The 21,328-nt window shown below is 43.6% G+C and overlaps 1 protein-coding gene across 5 annotated transcripts in view; it reads left to right on the forward strand.

Annotated features, from left to right (window-relative positions):
- The window catches only part of KIF3B (kinesin family member 3B), a 37,491-nt gene that overhangs the window by 12,648 nt on the left and 3,515 nt on the right, over positions 1-21,328 (forward strand). For 4 of the 5 annotated variants that reach the window (XM_022592703.3, XM_022592704.3, XM_022592705.2 and 1 more), the window contains 7 exons: positions 7,674-9,143; positions 12,323-12,424; positions 12,639-12,761; positions 12,870-12,988; positions 17,265-17,378; positions 18,070-18,175; positions 20,624-20,802. In XM_022592703.3, the coding sequence (XP_022448411.1) occupies positions 7,674-9,143; positions 12,323-12,424; positions 12,639-12,761; positions 12,870-12,988; positions 17,265-17,378; positions 18,070-18,175; positions 20,624-20,802 (2,213 nt within the window). The remainder of the gene's footprint in view (positions 1-7,673; positions 9,144-12,322; positions 12,425-12,638; positions 12,762-12,869; positions 12,989-17,264; positions 17,379-18,069; positions 18,176-20,623; positions 20,803-21,328) is intronic. The other variant, XM_089896681.1, reaches the window with a different exon arrangement.

Genomic DNA, 21,328 nt, shown 5'->3' on the forward strand with positions numbered 1-21,328 from the left:
TTTTGTAGAAGAAACTGTGACTTAATGTAACTTTCTCAAGATTTTATAGCTAAGTGGCAGAGCAGAAATTCAAATGCTGACGCGTTGAATAATACTAAAGTTCATGCTTTGAATCATGACTTTACACTGTCTCATTCACAACTTTCTTTGCACTTGTGCATGTACACATGTAAACATAAATCACATCATAGTAAGTCTTCTGTTTGGTAGCCTGCTTTTTTAATATAAATTTATTTTATTTTATTTTATTTATTTTTGGCTGCGTTGGGTCTTCGTTGCCGCGCGAGGGCTTTCTCTAGTTGCAGCGAGCAGGGGCTACTCTTTGTTGTGGTGTGCAGGCTTCTCATTGCAGTGGCTTCTCTTGTTGCAAAGCACAGGCTCTGGGCAGGCAGGCTTCAGTAGTTGGGTCATGCGGGCTCAGTAGTTGTGGCTCGAAGGCTCTAGAGCACAGGCTCAGTAGTTGTGGCACATGGGCTTAGTTGCTTCGCGGCATGTGGGATCTTCCCAGACCAGGGATTGAACCCTGCATTGGCAGGCAGATTCTTAACCACTGCACCACCAGAGAAGTCCCTGGTAGCCTGCTTTTTCTCACTCAACAAAATGTCATGAACATCTTCCCATGTGTAAATACTTAGAAGTATATTGCCATTCTTTTTTTTTTTTATAAGTTTATTTCATTTATTTTATTTTTGGCTGCGTTGGGTCTTCGTTGTTGCGTGCGGGCTTTCTCTACTTGCAGTGAGCGGGGGCTACTCTTCGTTGCGGTGCGTGGGCTTCTCATCGTGGTGGCTTCTTTTGTTGCAGAGCACGGGCTCTAGGCGCACGGGCTTAGCTGCTCCGCGGCATGTAGGGATCTTTCTGAACCAGGGCTCGAACCCATGTCCCCTGCATTGGCAGGTGGATTCTTCACCACTGCGCCGCCAGGGAAGCCCTATATTGCCATCCTTAATGACTGCATAATTTCCCATTGTAGAGATGTGTCATAATCTAACCAGTCCCTTATCAATGAGTATTTAAGTGGTTAGAGATGCTGCTGAGATAAGCATGAAGGTGTACATACATCTTCCACATGTATTCAGTTATTCACTGAAGGCCTTAAAATAGTTCCAAGAAATGGAGTTGCTGTTTCAAGGGAGTATTACATTTTGAGTATTGCATTTTGGTGTTTTGATATTGACTGCTCAGATGCCCTCAAATAGTATGAGCCAGTTTAAGAGTCTGTGGCTCACGTGCACTTAAGAGACAGTTTGAAAGTGTTTAGACCATTCACACAACTGTTTGGCTTACAAAAAACAGATGACCTGTGTTTATAAACAGTGCCTGTTACTACACTATGTTACACTAAAATAAATATATTTTATTTATTTTTTGATGGGGACCATTTTTAAAGTGTTTATTGAATTTGTTACAGCATTGCTTCTGTTTTATGTTTTGGCTCTTTGGCTGTGAGGCATGTAGGATCTTAGCTCCCCAGCCAGGGATCGAACCCACACCCCCTACATTGGAAGGCGAAGTCTAAACCACTGGACCCCCAGGGAAGTCCCCAGAATATATTTTATTAGTCTGTTACTTTGACATCTTTGCTCTGAATGCCTTTTATGGCTGAGGCTATGTGACATGCTACGTTGACATTAGAAAGTTAAGGATTCCCATTGCTGTAGACCTCATAGAAACTCTTTTATGAAGCTTTACCATGAAGTTAAGACAAATAGTTTTACAACTAGGACCCTTTGTTCATCAGTTAAAACATTTTATTACATTATATTCATGGTGGATAGATGAAAAGAGAAAAATGAGTTTTAACACCTGGATGTAGTTAATTTTACAGATTTTTTCCATCTTTTTTCTCCCCTAATTTGATTTTTCTGACTAGGTAATATATTTACATGATTCAAGAGGTATAAAAGGATATACACTGCAAAGCCTCCCTTATACTCTTGGCCTTCAGCCACCCAGCTCTTTTCCCTACAGGCAGCCACTGTTGTTATCTGGCTCTTGCATATCCCTTCAGATATATTTTATGTAAATAGAAGCAAATATAGGACTAGTCCCTCAACACACATTCCATGTCCTTTTAAAAGTTCTCCAGACAGTGATGTTATTTTTTCAACTGGAGATGAATAATCTTGTTCTGAAAATTGTGTAATTCACATTTTGATAGCTGACCGTCATGGGAACCAAAGACCCAGAGTTGGAATTGCTCTCTTGGTGTTGGTTCAGCGTTTGCAGACAAGGAGTCCTGATACTTCAAAACAATTAGCAACAGTTGAGAAAGAACGTAGTGTTGATGGTGATGAGTTGGATACAGAGTAGAAACAGCTGCTTCCCCTAGAGAAACCTGCCCAGGGACTTGGTTTGGGCTGGTTAATAGGGAGTCACTTTTATCTTCTTGCCTGAGTGTTGCTGCTTTCCTGATGGCCCCTGTGATCCGTAGTTTGGGCTGCCTTTCAGACACTCTTGAGTCCTTGAACTCTAGGCCAGGCAGTTGGCAGATGGTTGCTCGGTCAGATCTTAGAGGACGTTGCATTGGAGTGCATTGATTAAAGATGCATTAGTATGTGCTTTGTGTGACCGCACATTGCTCTTCCTTGCAGGGATGTTTCTGGTGAATTGCCAGACCTTTATTTTTTCCCATTTGAAGATACCACATGCTTGTTACAGAAAATTTGAAAAATATAGAAATGTCGAAGGAGCAGGGGAAATCACCTATATGTAGTCCCATCACACAAAGTGGACCACCATTAATGTTTTGATGTGTATCTTATTTTTATACAATTGTGATTGCATGCATTCAATTTTGTAAACTGCTTTTTCATTTATTCTAAGCATATTCCATGTCATTACAGAGCCTTGGTAAATGTCATTTTAAAAGATGGACTAGGACTTCCCTGGTGGTCCAGTGGTTAAGACTCCACGCTCCCAATGCAGGGGGCCCGGGTTTGATCCCTGGTCAGGGAACTAGATCCCACATGCATGCCGCAACAAAGATCCCTCGTGCCACAACTAAGACCCAGCACATCCAAATAAATAAATAAATAAATACTGAAAAGAAAAAAAAGAGATGGACTAACATGGCAGGCCTTTCTCAATTAGATCATGTATACATGAATTTGGTCATGGACAGGGATGCCTACAGGACCCAGGCAGGCAGTATAAATGAGCAGAGCATGCTGGGTGTGAGACAGTAGGGAGTGTGGGCTGGGGAGGATTGGGTGGCCGGGCCCATTAGAGGGGCAGCCGTCACTCAGTTCCCATTGCTGCCACTTGGGGCCTGGGCTGTCAGATATTCCCATTATTCCAGAGAAGCAGAAAATCTGGTTCTTCTGTTTCAATGTGAAATTGCTGGTTTTCTTTTTTCTTTTCTTTTTTGAGAAATCTTAAACATTCAGAGAAAAATATAGGAAACAGAATTGATAATTATTAACATTTTCTCTTATTTGCTTCAAGTCTCATTCCCTGTTTCTTTTTTTAGGAGAAATGATAAAATATTACAGATAAAATTGAAAAATTCTTCACATTTCTTGTCCCATTCTTAACATTTCACCCTGCCCAACTTGGACAGCCACTATCATAAATTGTTGTATATCCTTCTACCCATTTGGGGGAATACTTATGTGTACATTAATGCAAATCCATGAGCACCATATTGTTTTCTAAGTTTTTAGTCATAATCGTCACTCTGCAGCTTGCTTTTCCACTCAACCTATTTATTTATCCATGTAAATATATATAACTCTAATTCAGGGTTGGCACACTTTTTTTGTGAAAGATCAGGTGGTAAATATTTTATGTTCTGTGGGCCATACTGTCTGCTGCAGCTACTCAGCTGTGCTATTTTATAGCTAAAGCAGCCATAGATGATATGTAAACAAAGGGGCATTGTTGTGTTCCAATAAAACTTTATTTACTAAAACAGGCTATGGACTGGATTTGGCCTGTGGGCTGTCATTTGCTGACCCCTGCTCTAATTTATTCCTTTGAACTACCAAATAGTATACTATCTGTAATGTGAGTATACCATATTTTATTTTTCAGTTCCTCTATAAATGGATGGTTGTTTCCAGTTTTCTATTATTTTAACAGTGCTGCAGGAAGCACCCTTGTCTGTGTTTCCTTGTGCACAGGTGCAAAGGTTTTTCACCAGGACATAACACAAATGTAGACGTGGAATTGCTGGGGTTTTTTTTTTGTTTTTTGTTTTTAACAACACCGCTCTCTCTCTTTTTTTTAATTAATTTATTTATTTTTGCATCTTCGTTGCTGCATGCGGGCTTTCTCTAGTTGGGGCAGAGGGGGCAGGTAGAATGTGATCAGTCTGTGACCTCTGTTCTAGAATCTCTATAGGAAGCCAGTAGTTACTAAGCATCCAGTCTGCACCTGGTTCTAGAATTTGAGGTGGACTCCATGACAGCTAGCAAGGGTGAGAGAGCGTGAATCCAATCATGTAAGTTTGTTTTTTAAATAAAATTATTTATTTATTTTTGGCTGTGTTGGGTCTTTGTTGCTGCACGCAGGCCTTCTCCAGTTACAGCGAGTGGGGGCTACTCTTCACTGCAGTGTGTGGGCTTGCCGTTGCGGTGGCCTCTCCCGTTGTGGAGTAGGGGCTCTAGGTGCGTGGGCTCAGTAGTTGTGGCTCGCGGGCTCTAGGTGTGTGGGCTCAGTAGTTGTGGCACACGGGCTTAGTTGCTCCGTGGCATGTTGCTTCCCGGACCAGGGCTCAAACCTGTGTCCACTGCATTGGCAGGCGGATTCTTAACCACTGCGCAACCAGGGAAGTCCTCAAAGATTCTGGAAGAGGGTGGCTGCCATGAGAAATGTGCAACTGATTTCCTCAGCGGACAAAAGAGATGAAGTTAGGGGAAGACTCAATTTTTCTCGTGTAGTAGCCATTCAAATAGTGGTTGTTAACATCGAGATGACAAGTTCTAGCAGAAAAAGTATTCAGGACAAAAATGCTGAACTGCTGACCTGTGGTTCCTTCTTTCCTGGCAATGCTGTGAGTTCCTTTAAAGATTTATCACTGTAATTAGACTGACCAGAAGAAGGAGAAGGAAGGTAATAAAGTAAAGAAAGAGAATCAGGGCATCCTTCCAAGAAAACCTTCTCCTTTGAGGAGGACCCACAGCGAGATTTTAAGCCCTGGTGGCAGGAAATTAAATTAGTCCATCTTCCTGAAATAATATGTCAGTAGTACATGACTAGCTCAGCCGAGCTCTGTGAGTTCAGAAAAGAAATGGTGTTCTGTGTTCCAAATCAAGGAGATTTAATCAAGGGGACTCAGGCTTTGGGAATTACTTCTTTTAAAAGATTTTTAAGATTATTGTAGGTCATTATCATTCCTTTGTTTTTATTGTTCTGGAGAGCTTAAAAATATATGCAGCTGTAACAGAAGCACCTGAACATCAAGATCTGCAAGAAAACCTGCCGCAGGCTTTCTTTATTAAACAGGCTTGGGGCCACATTGTTTTGATAGGTAAAAGCTGGACAGCTCGGCCTCTTCCCGGGTATGTAATGTAAAAGAATTGATCCTCTCCAGTGACCCGTTCCCCACCCACCCCTTTCTGTTTTTTAATGCATAAAATTAGGGCTCACTAGTAATCCCTGGAATGACCCTTTGACAAGGGTTTCGGATGAAACTGTATTAGTTAATTTTAATCCAGCTTTATATTAGTTCACAAAGTACTTCCACCTTTGTAAGTGGCTTTTAGTCTCACAAGCATCCAAAACAAAGAATTACCCCTGTTTTACAGATTTTACAGAAAATGGGTGAAGAGAGGGTAAGAGGTCTTCTGGTTCTGCATTCTAGACAACATTATTCTATTAATATAACAACTAGAAGAAGTATGAAAAGTAACTTTTCATGTTTCCATGCGCTTAGCAGCAGAACAATGTTTTTATGAAAGACCAACGGAGGAACATATTGACTCTGTATTTATTAACTTGCAGCATATATACCTAGAGCGGCCCAGCCCTGCTTCGCATTTTCCCACCTTTTGTTGGCAAAGAATAGGTCATTCTCACAACTAAAAAGGACCCTGTTATTACTGTTCAAGTAGCTACTAAAATTACAAATGCGTATATCCTGTGATCCAGCAATTGCGCTTCTAGAAATTTATCCTTACAGATAGATTTTCCCACACATGAAAGGGCGTGGTCCTAGGTTTTTCACAGTAACATATCAGAAACAGCTTAAGTGCTAGGGTAGGGGTTAAATAAATAATGGTGCTTCCATACAGAGGGATAGTTTGCTGCTGTCATAAAGAATAAGGCAGCTCTGCATTTACTGAGGGGAACGAACTCCAAGATAGGTTGTCTAATGAAAAAAAGCAAGATGCAGGACACTGCATATTACTGTGTATAACATACTACACTTGTGTAAAAAGGGAGAGGGTAAGTATGTATTAATACATATTTGCTTGTTATGCATAAACTAGTTCAGGAGGATACAAATCTAATAACACTCGCCTTGTAAGCAGGGAACCGGGTGGCTGGAGAACAGGTAAAGGAGAGAGACCTGTCACCAAAGGGCCTTTTGAGTCAAGAACCATGTGAATTACCTGTTTTTTAAAAACCCTTGCACTGAGGTTTTCGGGAGTTTAAGGTCCTCGTACATACCGCTTTGCTCTGATCTGCTTGCTCCCTACCCCTTCCCAAAGGACCCATTTAATCATACTTGCTTCTGCTCCCTGAGTTTTTCAGCACCAAATGAAGTTCTGTTTTTGGTTTTATTTAAAAATTTCTTAACATCTATTTTCGTATTTGCATTCAAATTGTATTAAATTTATTGATTGGACAAGTGCTTTCTTTGTAATGTATTACCCCACATCCTTGTTTATTTGAATACATTTTGCACAAGCCATAGTTGATGATTTTAGAATGGAAAAGTATTATCAGTACAAGATAGGAAATTCAAACAGTACAAACAATTGTATTGTGAAAAGTCATTTTCCTCTCTCTAGACCTCTGAGTGTCATCGGGGCCCATAGTTCCCCTGCTGAGGCTGCCACTGTTACCACCTTTACATGTATACTTACATTGTAGCATGCATATGTAAACTGTACTATACACGCTGTTCCTCATCTGCGTCTTTCACGTAACGACATATCTTCTTTTAGGATTGCGTTTAGGTTAGCACATTCTCTTTAGTAACTGCCCAGGATTTGTATATATTAAATTTACTTCATCAGTCCCCTCTTGATGGGAATTGGGGTCGCCTGAAATCTGTTGCTACCACAGATGATGCCGCAACACAGATATCCTTCTATCTGTAGGATAAATTCTTAGAAATACAGCTGCTAGATCAAAAGGGATGTGCGTTTTAAATTTAGATAGATAGTTCCAAATGGCTCTGTGCAGAGGTTGTAGTAGTTCCACAGCACGTCAGATTACCCAGGCTTTTATAAAGTTTCCAGCTGCCTCAGCCTGTAGTATAAGATAAAGTATCAGTTGAAGGGAGGACACGCTAGTTAACACTATAGGTGGACTAGTGCTTTTATTTTTCCCACTGCAGCTGGTTAAGATCCCATGAGGAAATATCCGATGTAGTGGAGTTATTAAGTGCAGCTGTCGGAAGGTTGTCAAGACGGAGGGGACCTGGGTGTGTCATGTGCTTTTCAGCAGCCCCCAGCGACAGCTGTACTGTCCTTGCTTACTCTGTTTTGTTTTTCCTATAGGACCCTAGCATTGTGAGACTCACTTTGGATTCACAGCCCTTAAGATCGACCCGGTCAGAGCTCATCATGTCAAAGTTGAAAAGCTCAGAGTCAGTCCGGGTGGTGGTTCGCTGTCGGCCCATGAATGGCAAGGAAAAGGCTGCTTCGTACGACAAGGTGGTGGATGTGGACGTGAAGCTGGGGCAGGTGTCGGTGAAGAACCCCAAGGGAGTGGCCCATGAAATGCCCAAGACCTTCACCTTTGATGCCGTCTACGACTGGAACGCCAAGCAGTTTGAACTCTACGACGAGACGTTCCGACCGCTGGTGGACTCCGTCCTGCAGGGTTTCAACGGGACGATTTTTGCTTATGGACAGACTGGGACTGGGAAAACCTACACGATGGAAGGAGTCCGGGGTGACCCTGAAAAAAGAGGGGTCATCCCTAACTCTTTTGATCACATCTTCACCCATATCTCTCGATCCCAGAATCAACAGTACCTGGTCAGGGCTTCTTACTTAGAGATCTACCAGGAGGAGATCCGAGATCTCCTCTCAAAGGATCAGACCAAAAGGCTTGAGCTCAAGGAGAGGCCGGACACTGGAGTGTACGTGAAAGACCTGTCTTCCTTTGTCACCAAGAGCGTGAAGGAAATAGAGCACGTGATGAATGTGGGGAACCAGAACCGTTCTGTCGGTGCTACCAACATGAACGAGCACAGTTCCCGTTCGCATGCAATTTTTGTCATCACCATCGAATGCAGTGAGGTGGGCCTCGATGGCGAAAACCATATCCGGGTAGGGAAATTGAACCTTGTAGATCTTGCTGGCAGCGAACGGCAGGCCAAGACCGGTGCGCAAGGGGAAAGACTGAAGGAAGCTACCAAGATCAACCTGTCCCTTTCAGCCTTGGGTAACGTCATCTCTGCCCTGGTGGACGGCAAAAGCACTCACATTCCATATCGGGACTCAAAGCTTACCAGGCTCCTCCAAGATTCTCTCGGTGGCAATGCTAAAACTGTGATGGTGGCCAACGTGGGGCCTGCCTCGTACAACGTAGAAGAGACTCTAACCACTCTGAGATACGCCAACCGTGCCAAGAACATTAAGAACAAGCCAAGGGTCAATGAGGACCCTAAGGATGCCCTCCTTCGAGAATTCCAGGAAGAGATTGCTCGGCTCAAGGCCCAGCTAGAAAAACGGTCCATTGGCAGAAGGAAGAGGCGAGAGAAGCGGAGGGAAGGTGGTGGCGGGGGTGGGGGTGGGGAAGAGGAGGAGGAGGAGGGAGAAGAGGGTGAGGACGAAGGGGATGATAAGGATGATTACTGGCGGGAACAGCAAGAAAAACTGGAGATCGAGAAGCGGGCCATTGTAGAGGACCACAGCTTGGTTGCAGAGGAGAAGATGAGGCTGCTGAAGGAGAAGGAGAAAAAGATGGAGGATCTGCGGCGGGAAAAGGATGCTGCCGAGATGCTGGGCGCCAAAATCAAGGTACTGTACCCTGCCTTAGGCGTGGTCTTTTTTCTTTCAAACCTTCTTGTTTTATCCAAAAAAATGATATGAAGGATGGTGTCTCTTTAGGGTTTGTGATACCCAGTGTCCAAGGAACATTTGTTGAATTGAATTGGATGAAGAAAAACAATTTTTCTTTGACAGCAATAAGACTAACACCCATGTACCCCCTCCCCCGCCCCGGCCCAGTATGAGAAACAGAACAGCATCCATAGCTTTACAAGCTCTTTGTGTCCCCGCCCGCTCAGAGGTAACTGTTATCTTGGTTTTGGTGTTTATTCTTTCCTTGCTTTTCTTTATAGTTTTCCCAAATGTGTATATATATCTCTACATAAAAGATAGTTTTAGTTTCACATAATTTTTATCTTTTATATAAATGGAATCCCACTACTGTGATCTACTTTTATTTGCTAAATGTTATGTTAATGAGAGTTATCCATATTGATGCCTGAAGCTGTGATTCATTCCTTATAATTGTTCTGAGAATTCCGTGGTATTCCATTCTCCTGATAGTGTGGGTTGTTTCTGTTTCTTTCTTTTTTTTTTTTTTGCCCTGAATTCCTTGTACTTGGCTCCAGGAGAACATGTGTGCGCGAGAGTTTCTTGCCTGACACCGGCAGGTCCTAGGGTGTGTGTAGCTTCAACTTCGCTAGACAGTGACATGTCACTTTCTAACGCAGCCCTGTGAATTGAAGCTTCTACCAGAAGGGTATGAGTCCTGGTTGTTCCTCATCCTTACCAACACTTGTGATTAGCAGACTTGACTTTTTGTATATCTGGTAGATATACACTGGTATCTCCTCGTGGTTTTCATATGCTGTGTCTCTGATTAAGCAAGATACAGAACAGTTCCGTCACCACCCCCCGCCCAGAGGCTCCCTTGCAGTCAACCACTGTGTGGCAGTGGCTGAATTGTATTGTAGAGCGTGGAGGCGCCCCCTGTGAGTGTCCTGAGTGCTCTTTCTGTCCACAGTGTACAACTCCATCAGGCGCCTGGACCCTGGGCTGCCACAGGGCTTTAATGGCAGAAGAGAGTGCAGAGCTAGCTCTGGAAACCTGAGGGTGGCCACCACCCGACCACAGCCCAGAATTCCTTTGAAGTTCTGTCTTATGGAATTGGTGCAAACTTCAATTTCTACTCTAAAATGTATCTGTGTTTATTAATTTAAAAATGACAAGTGATCTCTTTCTTGCTTCCCCTTCCCCGACCATACGAAGCTGTACTTTATCTGTGGCATCAAAGTAGCCCTTTCACAGAGCTGGGTCCTATTTTACTTCAGAGGCAGGGGTCCTTTCCAAGACTTTCAAGACCTGGTGTGAAAATGGAGTCACATACAACACAATTAGGAGGTAACTGTGTTCCAGGGAGGGGCTTACTATGGGATTCCATTATGTCACTTCACCCCTCCTCACTCCTGCACTTGTGTAACTGGGTGTACCCATGTTTGATTTCCATGCTGTTTTGGTTTTTTTTGCGGTACGCGGGCCTCTCACTGCTGTGGCCCCTCCCGCCGCGGAGCACAGGCTCCGGACGCGCAGGCCCAGCGGCCATGGCCCACGGGCCCAGCTGCCCCGCGGCATGCGGGATCCTCCTGGACTGGGGCACAAACCTGTGTCCCCTGCATCGGCAGGCAGACTCCCAACCACTGCGCCACCGGGGAAGCCCCTCCATGCTGTTTTCTAAGATCACATCTGTTATTCAAGCCCAGGAACCGCCTAGACCCTCTAAACAACCTGGGATATTTGGGCAGCTCTCAGAAGCCTAGTGTGGCAAGACTCAGCATCACCTCAAGGTCACTGTACCTCTTACAAGTTTTATTTATGGGAGAATGACATTACATCTGCCTTTCTCCATCCCTGGATGCTGTAAGATCACGGGACAAAAGAATTTTAGAGGCGGAAGGGTGTGTGTGGTGAGGGGAGGGTTAGTAATCAGTCCAGCCCCTTTGTTTTGAGAGAAGAGGAAAATTTCAAGCGCTCCCTGAAACATGGCGGCAGGGGTATAAGTTTCTTAAAAGCAAGGTTGTGGGGTTTTTGGATTCCATGCTTTTCAGGTGCAAATCCTTCCCCTGGCTTCAGCCACCACCTAAAATGCTGAAGCCTTGCAGTCTGTATAGTCAGCCCAGAGCTGTCTCCTAATATCCCAGCCCGATAGCCTCTGCCTACTGGACATTTCCACGGAGATGCCCGCGGCCACCCAGAGCCCGCTCCTGCCTGCCTTTTCTCAGTCTAGCCAGACTCCGAAGGGTTATCATTGCTAGCTGCTGCCCCTCTCCTGTAAGCCTCTGAATGCTGCCTCTCTCGGACCCATCCACTTTGCTCTCCCCAACCACTGCTGCCCTAGCCCAGGCCTGGACCCTTAAAACTGCCTCCTGTCTGCTCTCCTTGCACCCAGCCTGCCCTTTTCCAGCTATTCTTCCTGTCGCAGGGGAGTTTTGTTTCTAAAACACAAGTGTGATTTTGTACCCTAACGCTCAAAGGACACGTCAGTGGTTCCTGCGGTTCTCAGGGTCAAGCTTAGTCTCCCTTAACAGGGCTTGGAGGTTTTTGAATTGACCCCTGATTGCTTTGCCAACTTCATGTATCACCACTCCCTACCCTACCCTCTGAAAAAAATTTTTTTTCTTAGCTAATTCCTTGAGACAGGAAGCTTTCCCTGACTCCCTCCAAAAGCCAGAATTCTCTCCCTCCAGTGTGCCTCTCCCCTTATTACTCGGTCTTTTCCTCCTGATGGGATCCGACTCCATAGGGTAAGAGGCCGCTTGCTTGTCTGTGGCCCTCAGTGGACTCTCAGCTTTGTGATTTGTATTTACAGCTGCATCCTCAGTACCTAGCACATAGGAGGTGCTTAATAGGTTCTTAGTGGGGTCAAATACTTTGTACAAACAAACCCAAACTGTGTTTTTTAAAAAGAAAGCTGCAATTCATGTATGTCTGGGGAAGCTGTATCTTCAGTGTTTCCAAGATAAAGCCCCCAGTGAAGCGGCCTCAGCCCCACCCGTGATGGGAAGGGTACAGCTGAGCACACTATATTTTCCCCCAGAGTTCATCCCCTTGGGCTCAGTCCTGAGCTCTTTATCTTTCATGGGCTTCCCTGTGAGGAGCTGTGTTCTGAGGGAGACCGCTCATCAGATGGATTCTACTTTTTCCTCACAAAGGCCATGGAGAGTAAGCTGCTTGTTGGAGGAAAAAATATAGTAGATCATACAAACGAACAGCAGAAAATCCTGGAGCAGAAACGGCAGGAGATTGCAGAGCAGGTAACTTTTCATGCCTTTTTGGAGAGAATGGTGTGGGGTGAGGTGTGTTAATGCGACAGAGCGAATATCTCTTGTATTAGACTCTTCAAAGGGAACGGAACTGAAGTGTGTCAGCCCCTTCCTGGCGGGAGACCCTGATCTGGAGCCCCCAGCCCCATATTCTTGTATAGACCTTGTCTCTAGGCACACTGATCAATTTTGCGATGTTGCTCAGAAACGTCGAGAAAGAGAAATCCAGCAACAGATGGAAAGCCGCGACGAGGAGACCTTGGAACTGAAAGAGACGTACAGCTCATTGCAGCAAGAGGTGGACATCAAGACCAAGAAGCTCAAAAAGGTATGAAGGAAACGAGGCCAGGCAGAGGTGCCTTGAGGCTTGGGGCAGAGGGAGAACTCTGTTGTCTAGAGGGCTGCCCCTCTCACCTGCCTCTCCTGTCGGTTCCAGCTCTTCTCCAAGCTTCAGGCAGTGAAGGCAGAGATCCATGACCTCCAAGAAGAGCACATCAAGGAGCGGCAGGAGCTGGAACAGACACAGAATGAGCTCACCCGGGAGCTGAAACTCAAGTAAGGTCTGGGCCTTCCAGGGCTCCCCTAGCACTTGCTGGGTTGCTGTGTGTTCAGTCAGAAACACACCCCTGAGGACAGGGCCCTACTTCTCTCCACCCCATCTCCTGCCACCTTGTCTGTCTTCTGTTTATTCCAAAGAAAGTTATTTTCTGTCTCTGGGTCCCATCTGTTAACTGAGATGATCTCCAAGTTCCTTTCCACTCTACCTTCCTGCCTTTAAAGAAGGCTTCTATCTATTGATAAAAGGGAATCTTTTATTAACTAGAATTTTCTGAATGGTATAATGAACAGCCAAATACCCATCACCCAGATTCCATGATAAACAATCTTTTGTCTTCTATCTTTCATAAAAATATTTTAAAGCAAATCTTACCTCATGTTATCTCGTTCCTGTATACCTACATACATGACCACAGTGCTTTTCTTTAAAAAACCTTTATTGAGATATAATTCACATACCATACAATTCACCTGTTTAAAGTATACAAGTCATTTGTTTTTCTGGCTGTGCCGCGTGGCTCGCAGTATCTCAGTTTCCTGACTAGGGATTGAACCTGGGCCCCGGCACTGAAAGCCCGAAATCCTACCCACTGAGCCACCAGGGAACTCCCCTACAAGTCATTAAAAAAAAAATACATTTACAGGGTTGTAAAGTCATCACCACAATCTAATTTTAGAATATCTGTGTGTGCCCCCCGCCCCCACCCAAAGAAACCCTGTACCAATTATCAGTCACTCCTCATTACCGCCTACCCCAGCCTAATAACTACTGGTCTACTTTCTGTCTCCATAAATTTGCCTATTCTTGACCTTTCATATAAATGGAATTATACAATATGTGGTCTTTTGTGACTGGTTTCTTTCAATTAACATGCTCTCAGGGGTCATCCATGTTGTAGCATGTTAGCACTTCATTCTTTTTAATGGCTGAACGATATGGTATTGTATGGATATTCCACATTTTTTCCATTCATTAGTTGATGGACATTTGGGTTGTTCCTACCTTTCAGTTATAATGAATAATGCTGCTGTGAACATGTGTGTACAAGTTTTATTGTGGACTTAGGTTTGCAGTTCTCTTAGGTTATCCAAGAGTCTTACAGTTTTAGGTCTTACCTTTAGGTCTGCGATCCATTTTGAGTTAATTTCTTGTAAAGTCTGAGGTATGGTTCCAAATGCATTCTTTTGTATGTGGCTATCCAGTTGTTCCAGCACCATTTGTTGCAAAGGCTCTTCTTTCATTGTCTTTGCACCCTTGTTGAAAATCAGTTGACCATAAATGTAAGGGTTTATTTCTGAATTCTCAGTATTGTTCGATTGAGCTGTATGTCTGTCCTTACGCCAGTACCATACTGTCTTGATTACTGTAACTTTGTAGTAAGTTTTGAAATGAGGAAATGTGAGTCTTCCAACTTTGTTGTTCTTTTTCAAGATTCTTTGTGGCTATTCAGGGTCCCTTACATTTCCATATAAACTTTAAGATTGGCTTTTCAATTTCTGCAAAAAAAAAAGCCAGCTGGGGTTTTGATAGGGACTGTGTTGACTGTATAGATCAATTTGGAGAGTATTGTCATCTTAACAGCATTAAGTATTACGATCCATGAACATGGGATGTCTTTACATTTATGTAAACCTTCTTTAATTTCTGTCAAGAATGTTTATAGTTTTCAGTGCAGTCTTCACACCTCTTTTGTTAGATTTATACCTAAGTATTTTATTTTTATGATGCTATTATATATGGAATTGTTTTCTTAATTTTATTTTCAGAATGTTTATTGCTAGTGTAGTGTAGAAGAAATAAAATAGATTTTTGCGTACGTAATGATATCTTTCCACCTAACAAAATTAACATTGTTTCTCTTGTACCCTGTCCATATTCAGATTTTCTTGGTTTATTAATATTAAGATCTACATAAGAACCACATATGGCATTTGGTTATCATGTCTCTTAAGCTTATTTTAATCTGGAGCAATCCTTTTTCCTGTTAAAAACTTTTTTTCATAGTTGACTTGTTGAAAAGTCTAGGGCAGATAGCCTATAGAAACATCCCACGCTCTGGATTTGTCAGTCTGCTTCTTCACAGTGCCGTTTAACTTGTGGCTCTATCTCCCTTACTTCTCTGTAACTGGAAGTGAGCGCTCAACCTTGGATGCGTACCAAAATCACCTGAGGAGTTTTTAAAAATAGTGATGCTTGGGTCCCTGCTAAGAGATTCTAATTTCATTGGTCTAGGGCAGTGGTCCTTAAACTTTCAGCAGGCACCAGATCATCCGAAGGGCTTGTTAAATGCAGATTGCTGGGCCCCACACCCAGAGAATCTGATTCAGTATGTCTGGGGTGGGGCCTGAGCATTTGCATTCACAAGTACCAGCTGTTGCTCCTGCTGGTTTGGTGAACACACTTTGAGAACCGTTGATCTCTCATGAGGTTCGGCTAAAATATTGTAACTGCTGTTGATGTGCAGCCTGCCTTGAGAACCGCTGAGCTAATGGTTTCAGCCAGCAATGATCTTTGTTTGGCTGCATTATTTCATTAGGGGTTTTGCAAAATGATGTTTTTTTAATATCGGTTCTTCCACCACATCTGCTCGAAGTTTTCTTTAAAGAGGAACTTTCCAGGAGACTTCCCTGGTGGTCCAGTGGTTAAGACTACACGTTTCCACTCCAGAGGACACAGATTCAATCCCTGGTCGGGGAACTAAGATCCTGCATGCCACGAGGCGTGGTCAAAAAAAAAAAAAGAGGAACTTTTCAAAGAGATTCTTTTAATGTTTAAGTTTTAAATTTGGAAAGGAGCCCTTAATATTAAATGTGTGTGTCAGTCCTCTTTCTAGGCATGTACACCTAGAAAAAAGGTCAGAACAAAATATGCCAAAATAATAAGAGTATCTCTGGGTGGTGAAATTGTGTGTAATTGTATTTCTTACATTTTCTAATGTATAAATAGGACCTTTAAAATCAGAAAGAAAAAAATATATATATATATGTTATAAAAAATAGTTTCTTAAATATCAAATAAAGAGAAAATTTCTTCTCTCCAAAATATTTTTTTCTTTAAGGAAGCCATTTTCATTGCTATGTCTCTTATTAATATCTTTTAAAAAAATTATTATTATTATTATATATATTTTTGGCTGTGTTGGGTGTTTGTTGCTGCACTCGGGCTTTCTCTAATTGCGGGGAGCGGGGCCTAGTCTTCGGTGCGGTGTGTGAGCTTCTCATTGCGGTGGCTTCTCTCGTTGCAGAGCATGGACTCTAGGTGCGTGGGCTTCAGTAGTTGTGGAGCACGGGCTCAGTAGTTGTGGCGCACAGGCTCAGTAGTTGTGGCTTGCAGGCTCTAGAGCGTAGGCTCAGTAGTTGTGGCTCACGGGCTTAGTTGCTCTGCAGCATGTGGGATCTTCCCGGACCAGGGCTTGAACCCGTATCCCCTGCATTGGCAGTCGGATTCTTAACCACTGAGCCACCAGAGAAGTCCCTCTAATTAATATCTTTTGAATAAACAGCAAGTCAGCCTGTTTCTCATAGCACCCTACACCTCTGTGGTGTTTGTTTTGTGTCTCTCCCACGTTAACACCCCTTTGGCATTGTTCTATCCTGAGGTTTTGAAAGAGTGAACACAGAGAGGGGGCAGGAGATCGTCATCACCGTGGAGAGACACAACCCAGTGGGTTCCAGTTTCATTGTTTGCCATGTTCCCTGGGTGCTTCTTAGGCAGAGACTCTTCTCAGGAATGGTCTTCATTCTCAGGGGTCTAAGGGACTGAAATCCATCTCGTTCTGCTCTTTGTTCTGGTGATTAGAATGTGGAGTTCTCCACCTTGGGCAACAATGCATAGGATTGGAGGAAGGCAGTTTAATTTCTAATCTGTTTTCAGCATTTTGGAAGTTAACGAGCTGGCTTAGCAGTACCAGTGGCCCTCCCAAAATACGTCACTTAGCACGTGTTCACTCCAGCGTAGCCCAGGCATTGCCTTCCTCTTTAGTCCTTTCACCTCCTCAAGCTGCTACTCCTTGGGCGTAAGTGACCTTTCCATATCCCTAGGACAGACCTGTCAGCATACCTAAGAGTGTTTGTCTATCTCAGGCAGAACCAAGTGTCATTCATATCTGTAAACCAGCTCTTTGTATGAGGCTAGGCCCATAGTACCTGCTCAGTAAATGTTTGCTGAGTGACTTGACCCTTACCTATTACTTACTTCACGTGGGACCAGATAGCCAACACCCCTTTCGTATTCTTTCTCCATCTATTCACCCGTGTATGTGTGCTCTTACAGGCATCTTATTATAGAAAACTTCATCCCTCTGGAAGAAAAAAGTAAAATTATGAATAGATCCTTCTTTGATGAAGAGGAAGATCATTGGAAATTACATCCTATAACCAGACTGGAGTAAGTCACAAATGACTTCAAGTAGACTTTAAGGTGGGGAGGAGGGAAAGAATGTTGATAAGCTGGGCTTGGCCAGAGAGCTATGGTAAGAACACAGTTTGATCCATTTAAACTTGGAGCCAATTGCAGGTCTTTGTGGCTGCCATAAGTGCATGAGGTAAAAGTTTGGTGATGAGTATGGTATTAGGAATTGGGAGATTTTATCACAGTGAACTAATGACCTTTCCCAAGTTCCTGCTTTTCAGCTCCCCCAGCTGTCAAGTGAAACTGCTCGGCCAAGGGAGGGGCGGTACATAGGTGTTCTCTTACGTGTCAGTCTGGCAATGTGGAGAAGGATTCTCAGTCTGCATCTGGATTTCGCTGGAAAGATGGCAGATGTCTGCTAAGGCTGCGGGGGTGGAGAGTGTCTACAGCTAGGCTTCGTGCCTGCTGTCGAAGAACTGGAGGATGACTCAGGGCCCTTCCAGCTTGAGAGATGCGTGACGCTCACACTTGAATCAGAAAGCCACTCCAGCAGAAAATATAAGCAGCTCCTGCCCCGTTTACATGTCAGCCTTCAGTCCAGGGAGTTCCTTGCTTCAGGTTCTAGCTAAAGAAGGCTCAGTTTTCTGAGTGCTGGTTGCACAGTACCGATCCTGGGACTGTGGAACACACTCCAGCCAGGGCTTTGACCACCACAGTCCATTTCCAGGAGTCCACAGATGATGAAGCGGCCGGTATCAGCTGTGGGATACAAGAGACCATTGAGCCAGCACGCGAGAATGTCCATGATGGTTCGCCCAGAAGCTCGATACAGGGTGAGAGGATTGTACTCGCGTTTCTCTGTCCTCTCTCTCAGAAGAGATTAGATTTATGTAAACCCTTAGGCACCGGTCTGCAAAGTCACAGTTTGTATCCTCTTTCCAGAGGGACCTGAGGACAGTAATATTAATAATAACAATTATAACAAATAATAGATAAGTATAATTAATAAATAACAAATGATAATAAATAAAAAGGTAAAAGAGAATGAGATTTAGCAAATCAGGAGGGAAGGAGGAGAGTCCAAACATACTGTCCACGTAGCCAATAATGAGCTTCAGAATGGCCTCGCGGGGAGATGGGAAGGAAAGTAGATGTCTAGTAACAGGAGATGGAAATGCGTTAAAGAGCTGGCGGTCCTTCCGTCTAACATAATGTGTGTGAGTCAAGTAGTTATTTGAAGTGACATAATTGATGACTGTTTAATGACTCAAACATATTTTACAATAAAAACACCGTACAGGCTTCTATTGATAAGCACTTGCTGTGTGCCAGGCACTGTACTTGGCACTTGGCTGCTTTCTCTAATTGAGCCCTCTCACCTGCTCTGTTCGCTCAGTGCTGTGGCTCAAAGGTCAGGTAGCTGGTAAGTGGATGAATCAGGAGACACATGTGTTTTTAAGTTATAGAGCAATTGGTACTGGAAGTGTATCTATGAATTGAAAAATCTGGTGCGAAGTAGATCAGAATGTGAACTGGTTGTCGCTGGTTAATGGAAGTGAACTCATTTAAAATTTTCTTTTTGCTTATCTGTATTTTCTAACTGTCAATGGGGAACTGGTATGACTTTTATTTATTTATCTATTTAGGCCACACTCTGTGGCTTATGGGATCTTAGTTCCCCGACCAGGGATCGAACCTGGACCACAGCAATGAAAGCACCAAGTCCTAACCGCTGGACCACCAGGGGATTCCCTGTATTACGTTTATAATGAAAGATTTTCACTTAAAAAATTTTAAATGTTTTTGAATCTCCCTTAGCAGCCAGAGCAAAACAGATAGGATTAGTTAGCTCCTCAGGCACTGTTCTTCCTGGCATTGAGTTATTTTACATAAAGAAAACGAAAGCAAAAAAGATGTATTAGGTGAGGTTTTATGTAGTGGAGGATGAGTGATGTGTCACACAATCCTCAGAAACTTTTTTCTAGCAGTTTCAGAGAGTGCCGGTTATTTCATGTCTTAAGCCAAAAACATGATTTTAAAGCCTGCAAGTCAAATATGTAGGTTTCCAGGTGGCTTACCTTGATCTAAAGGTAGAATTTAAAGCAGTGGCTCTCAGATGATTTTTAGCAGTGGACCGGCTCCATAAGAGAAATGTTATGCAGTATCTCAACATATAAAATTGATCAGTGGAGCCACCCCATTCTTTCCCCCACCTTCTCCCAGCTGGGGCCCCTCGTGCCCCCTCTGGGGCCCTGGGGCTTGAACTTTCAAATGCAGTATGTTTGGACTCTCCTCCTTCCCTCCTGATTTGCTAAATCTCATTCTCTTTTACCTTTTTATTTATTATCATTTGTTATTTATTAATTATACTTATCTATTATTTGTTATAATTGTTATTATTAATATTACTGTGGGAGGAGCTAGAGGGGAAGATGTAGAACCATGGGTGTTCTTCCCTCTTCACACTCAACTTGGTATTTAGGAGCTAGGTAAAGGCCCACCGCGGGATATCAAGTGAGGGAATCTATCTCCAAGGCCAGTTATGAGGCAGGGCCCAGTCTGATTTTTAAAATGTGGTAATAAGCACATATACTGCCACACACACACCCTCCACATATATGCACCATACCTGCCTCCTTCCCTCTGCAACCAAAAAGTTCATCAAAGCTGCCGTAGGTGGGGAGATTATTGGTGACTACTATTTTCTCCTGCGTATCTTTTTGTATTTTCACATTGTCTACAATAAATGGGTTCTACTTAATTTATTCTTTTCCCCTGATTATTCCCCTTAGGATAGAATACATGTTCATTGGGTGTTTTTTTGTTTTTTTTTTTTAAAAAAGAAAAAAAGGAAAGTAAGGCTTCCCTGGTGGCGCAGTGGTTGAGAGTCTGCCTGCCGATGCAGGGGACACGGGTTCGTGCCCCGGTTCGGGAGGATCCCACATGCCGCGGAGCGGCTAGGCCCGTGAGCCATGGCCGCTGAGCCTGCACGTCTGGAGCCTGTGCTCAGCAACGGGAGAGGCCACAACAGTGAGAGGCCCACGTACTGCAAAAAAAAAAAAAAAAAAAAGGAAAATAGAGAAAAGCATAGAGAAGAAAATAAAAATCATCTGTAATTGCACCAGGAAGAAAGTTATAAAACTACATCACTTCTTCCAGGCGGGCCCTTGGTAGGCTTTGAGTAGCATGCAATTTGCGGTTCTGTTCTTGGGTTTAGATTGCTTGAACTTCCTTTGTGTGACTGGAGGCCATCCTAGCTGGTCTTTGCTCTGCTTCTGCAGGCAGAAAACATCGTGCTGCTGGAGCTGGACATGCCCAGCCGGACCACCAGGGATTACGAGGGGCCCGCCATTGCCCCCAAAGTCCAGGCCGCGTTGGATGCGGCTCTGCAGGATGAAGATGAGATACAGGTGGACGCATCATCCTTTGAAAGCACTGCAAATAAGAAACCCAAGGCCAGGTGAGTGGCTTTTGGTGACCTATGTTCGAACAGGACATGTTTGAACAAGGACAAATGAGGGGAGAGTGTGGCAAAAGTGCTTGTTTATCATGGAAGTAAGTGGCAGAGCCCGAGTTAACCTAGGTCTATCTGAATCCACAACCCAGGCTCTGAGCCTCAGTTTAAATGACCAAGGATTTAATTTGGTGCTAAATTAGAAATTCTATCTTATTAAATTCTGGATTTGAAATTTAAGGAAAATAATTGAGTGAAAAACCAAAAAAGGAGTGAATTCTACCTGCAAACTTAGTATTTTTTACCAATTTGGAGAAGACAGTCAAAATATGATTTTAATGGAATAACAATTGCTGGGAATCAGAGGCCCTCCCCTGAGATCTCACTCCTCCGTTAGCAGGTTGTGTTGGCCATTGAAGAGGGGCAAGCTGTGCCAGTCTCTGGTGGTTTTACAGTTGAAAGTCCACTGAGGCAAGGCCACCCTGAGATGTAATGGCATTGGATGGGAAAGGAATCTGATCTGTGTCAGAGA

This window comes from Delphinapterus leucas, chromosome 15, assembly GCF_059928025.1.
Source record: "Delphinapterus leucas isolate spDelLeu-1000000601 "Yukka" chromosome 15, BTC_Dleu_Yukka2, whole genome shotgun sequence".
Taxonomy (NCBI): domain Eukaryota; kingdom Metazoa; phylum Chordata; class Mammalia; order Artiodactyla; family Monodontidae; genus Delphinapterus; species Delphinapterus leucas.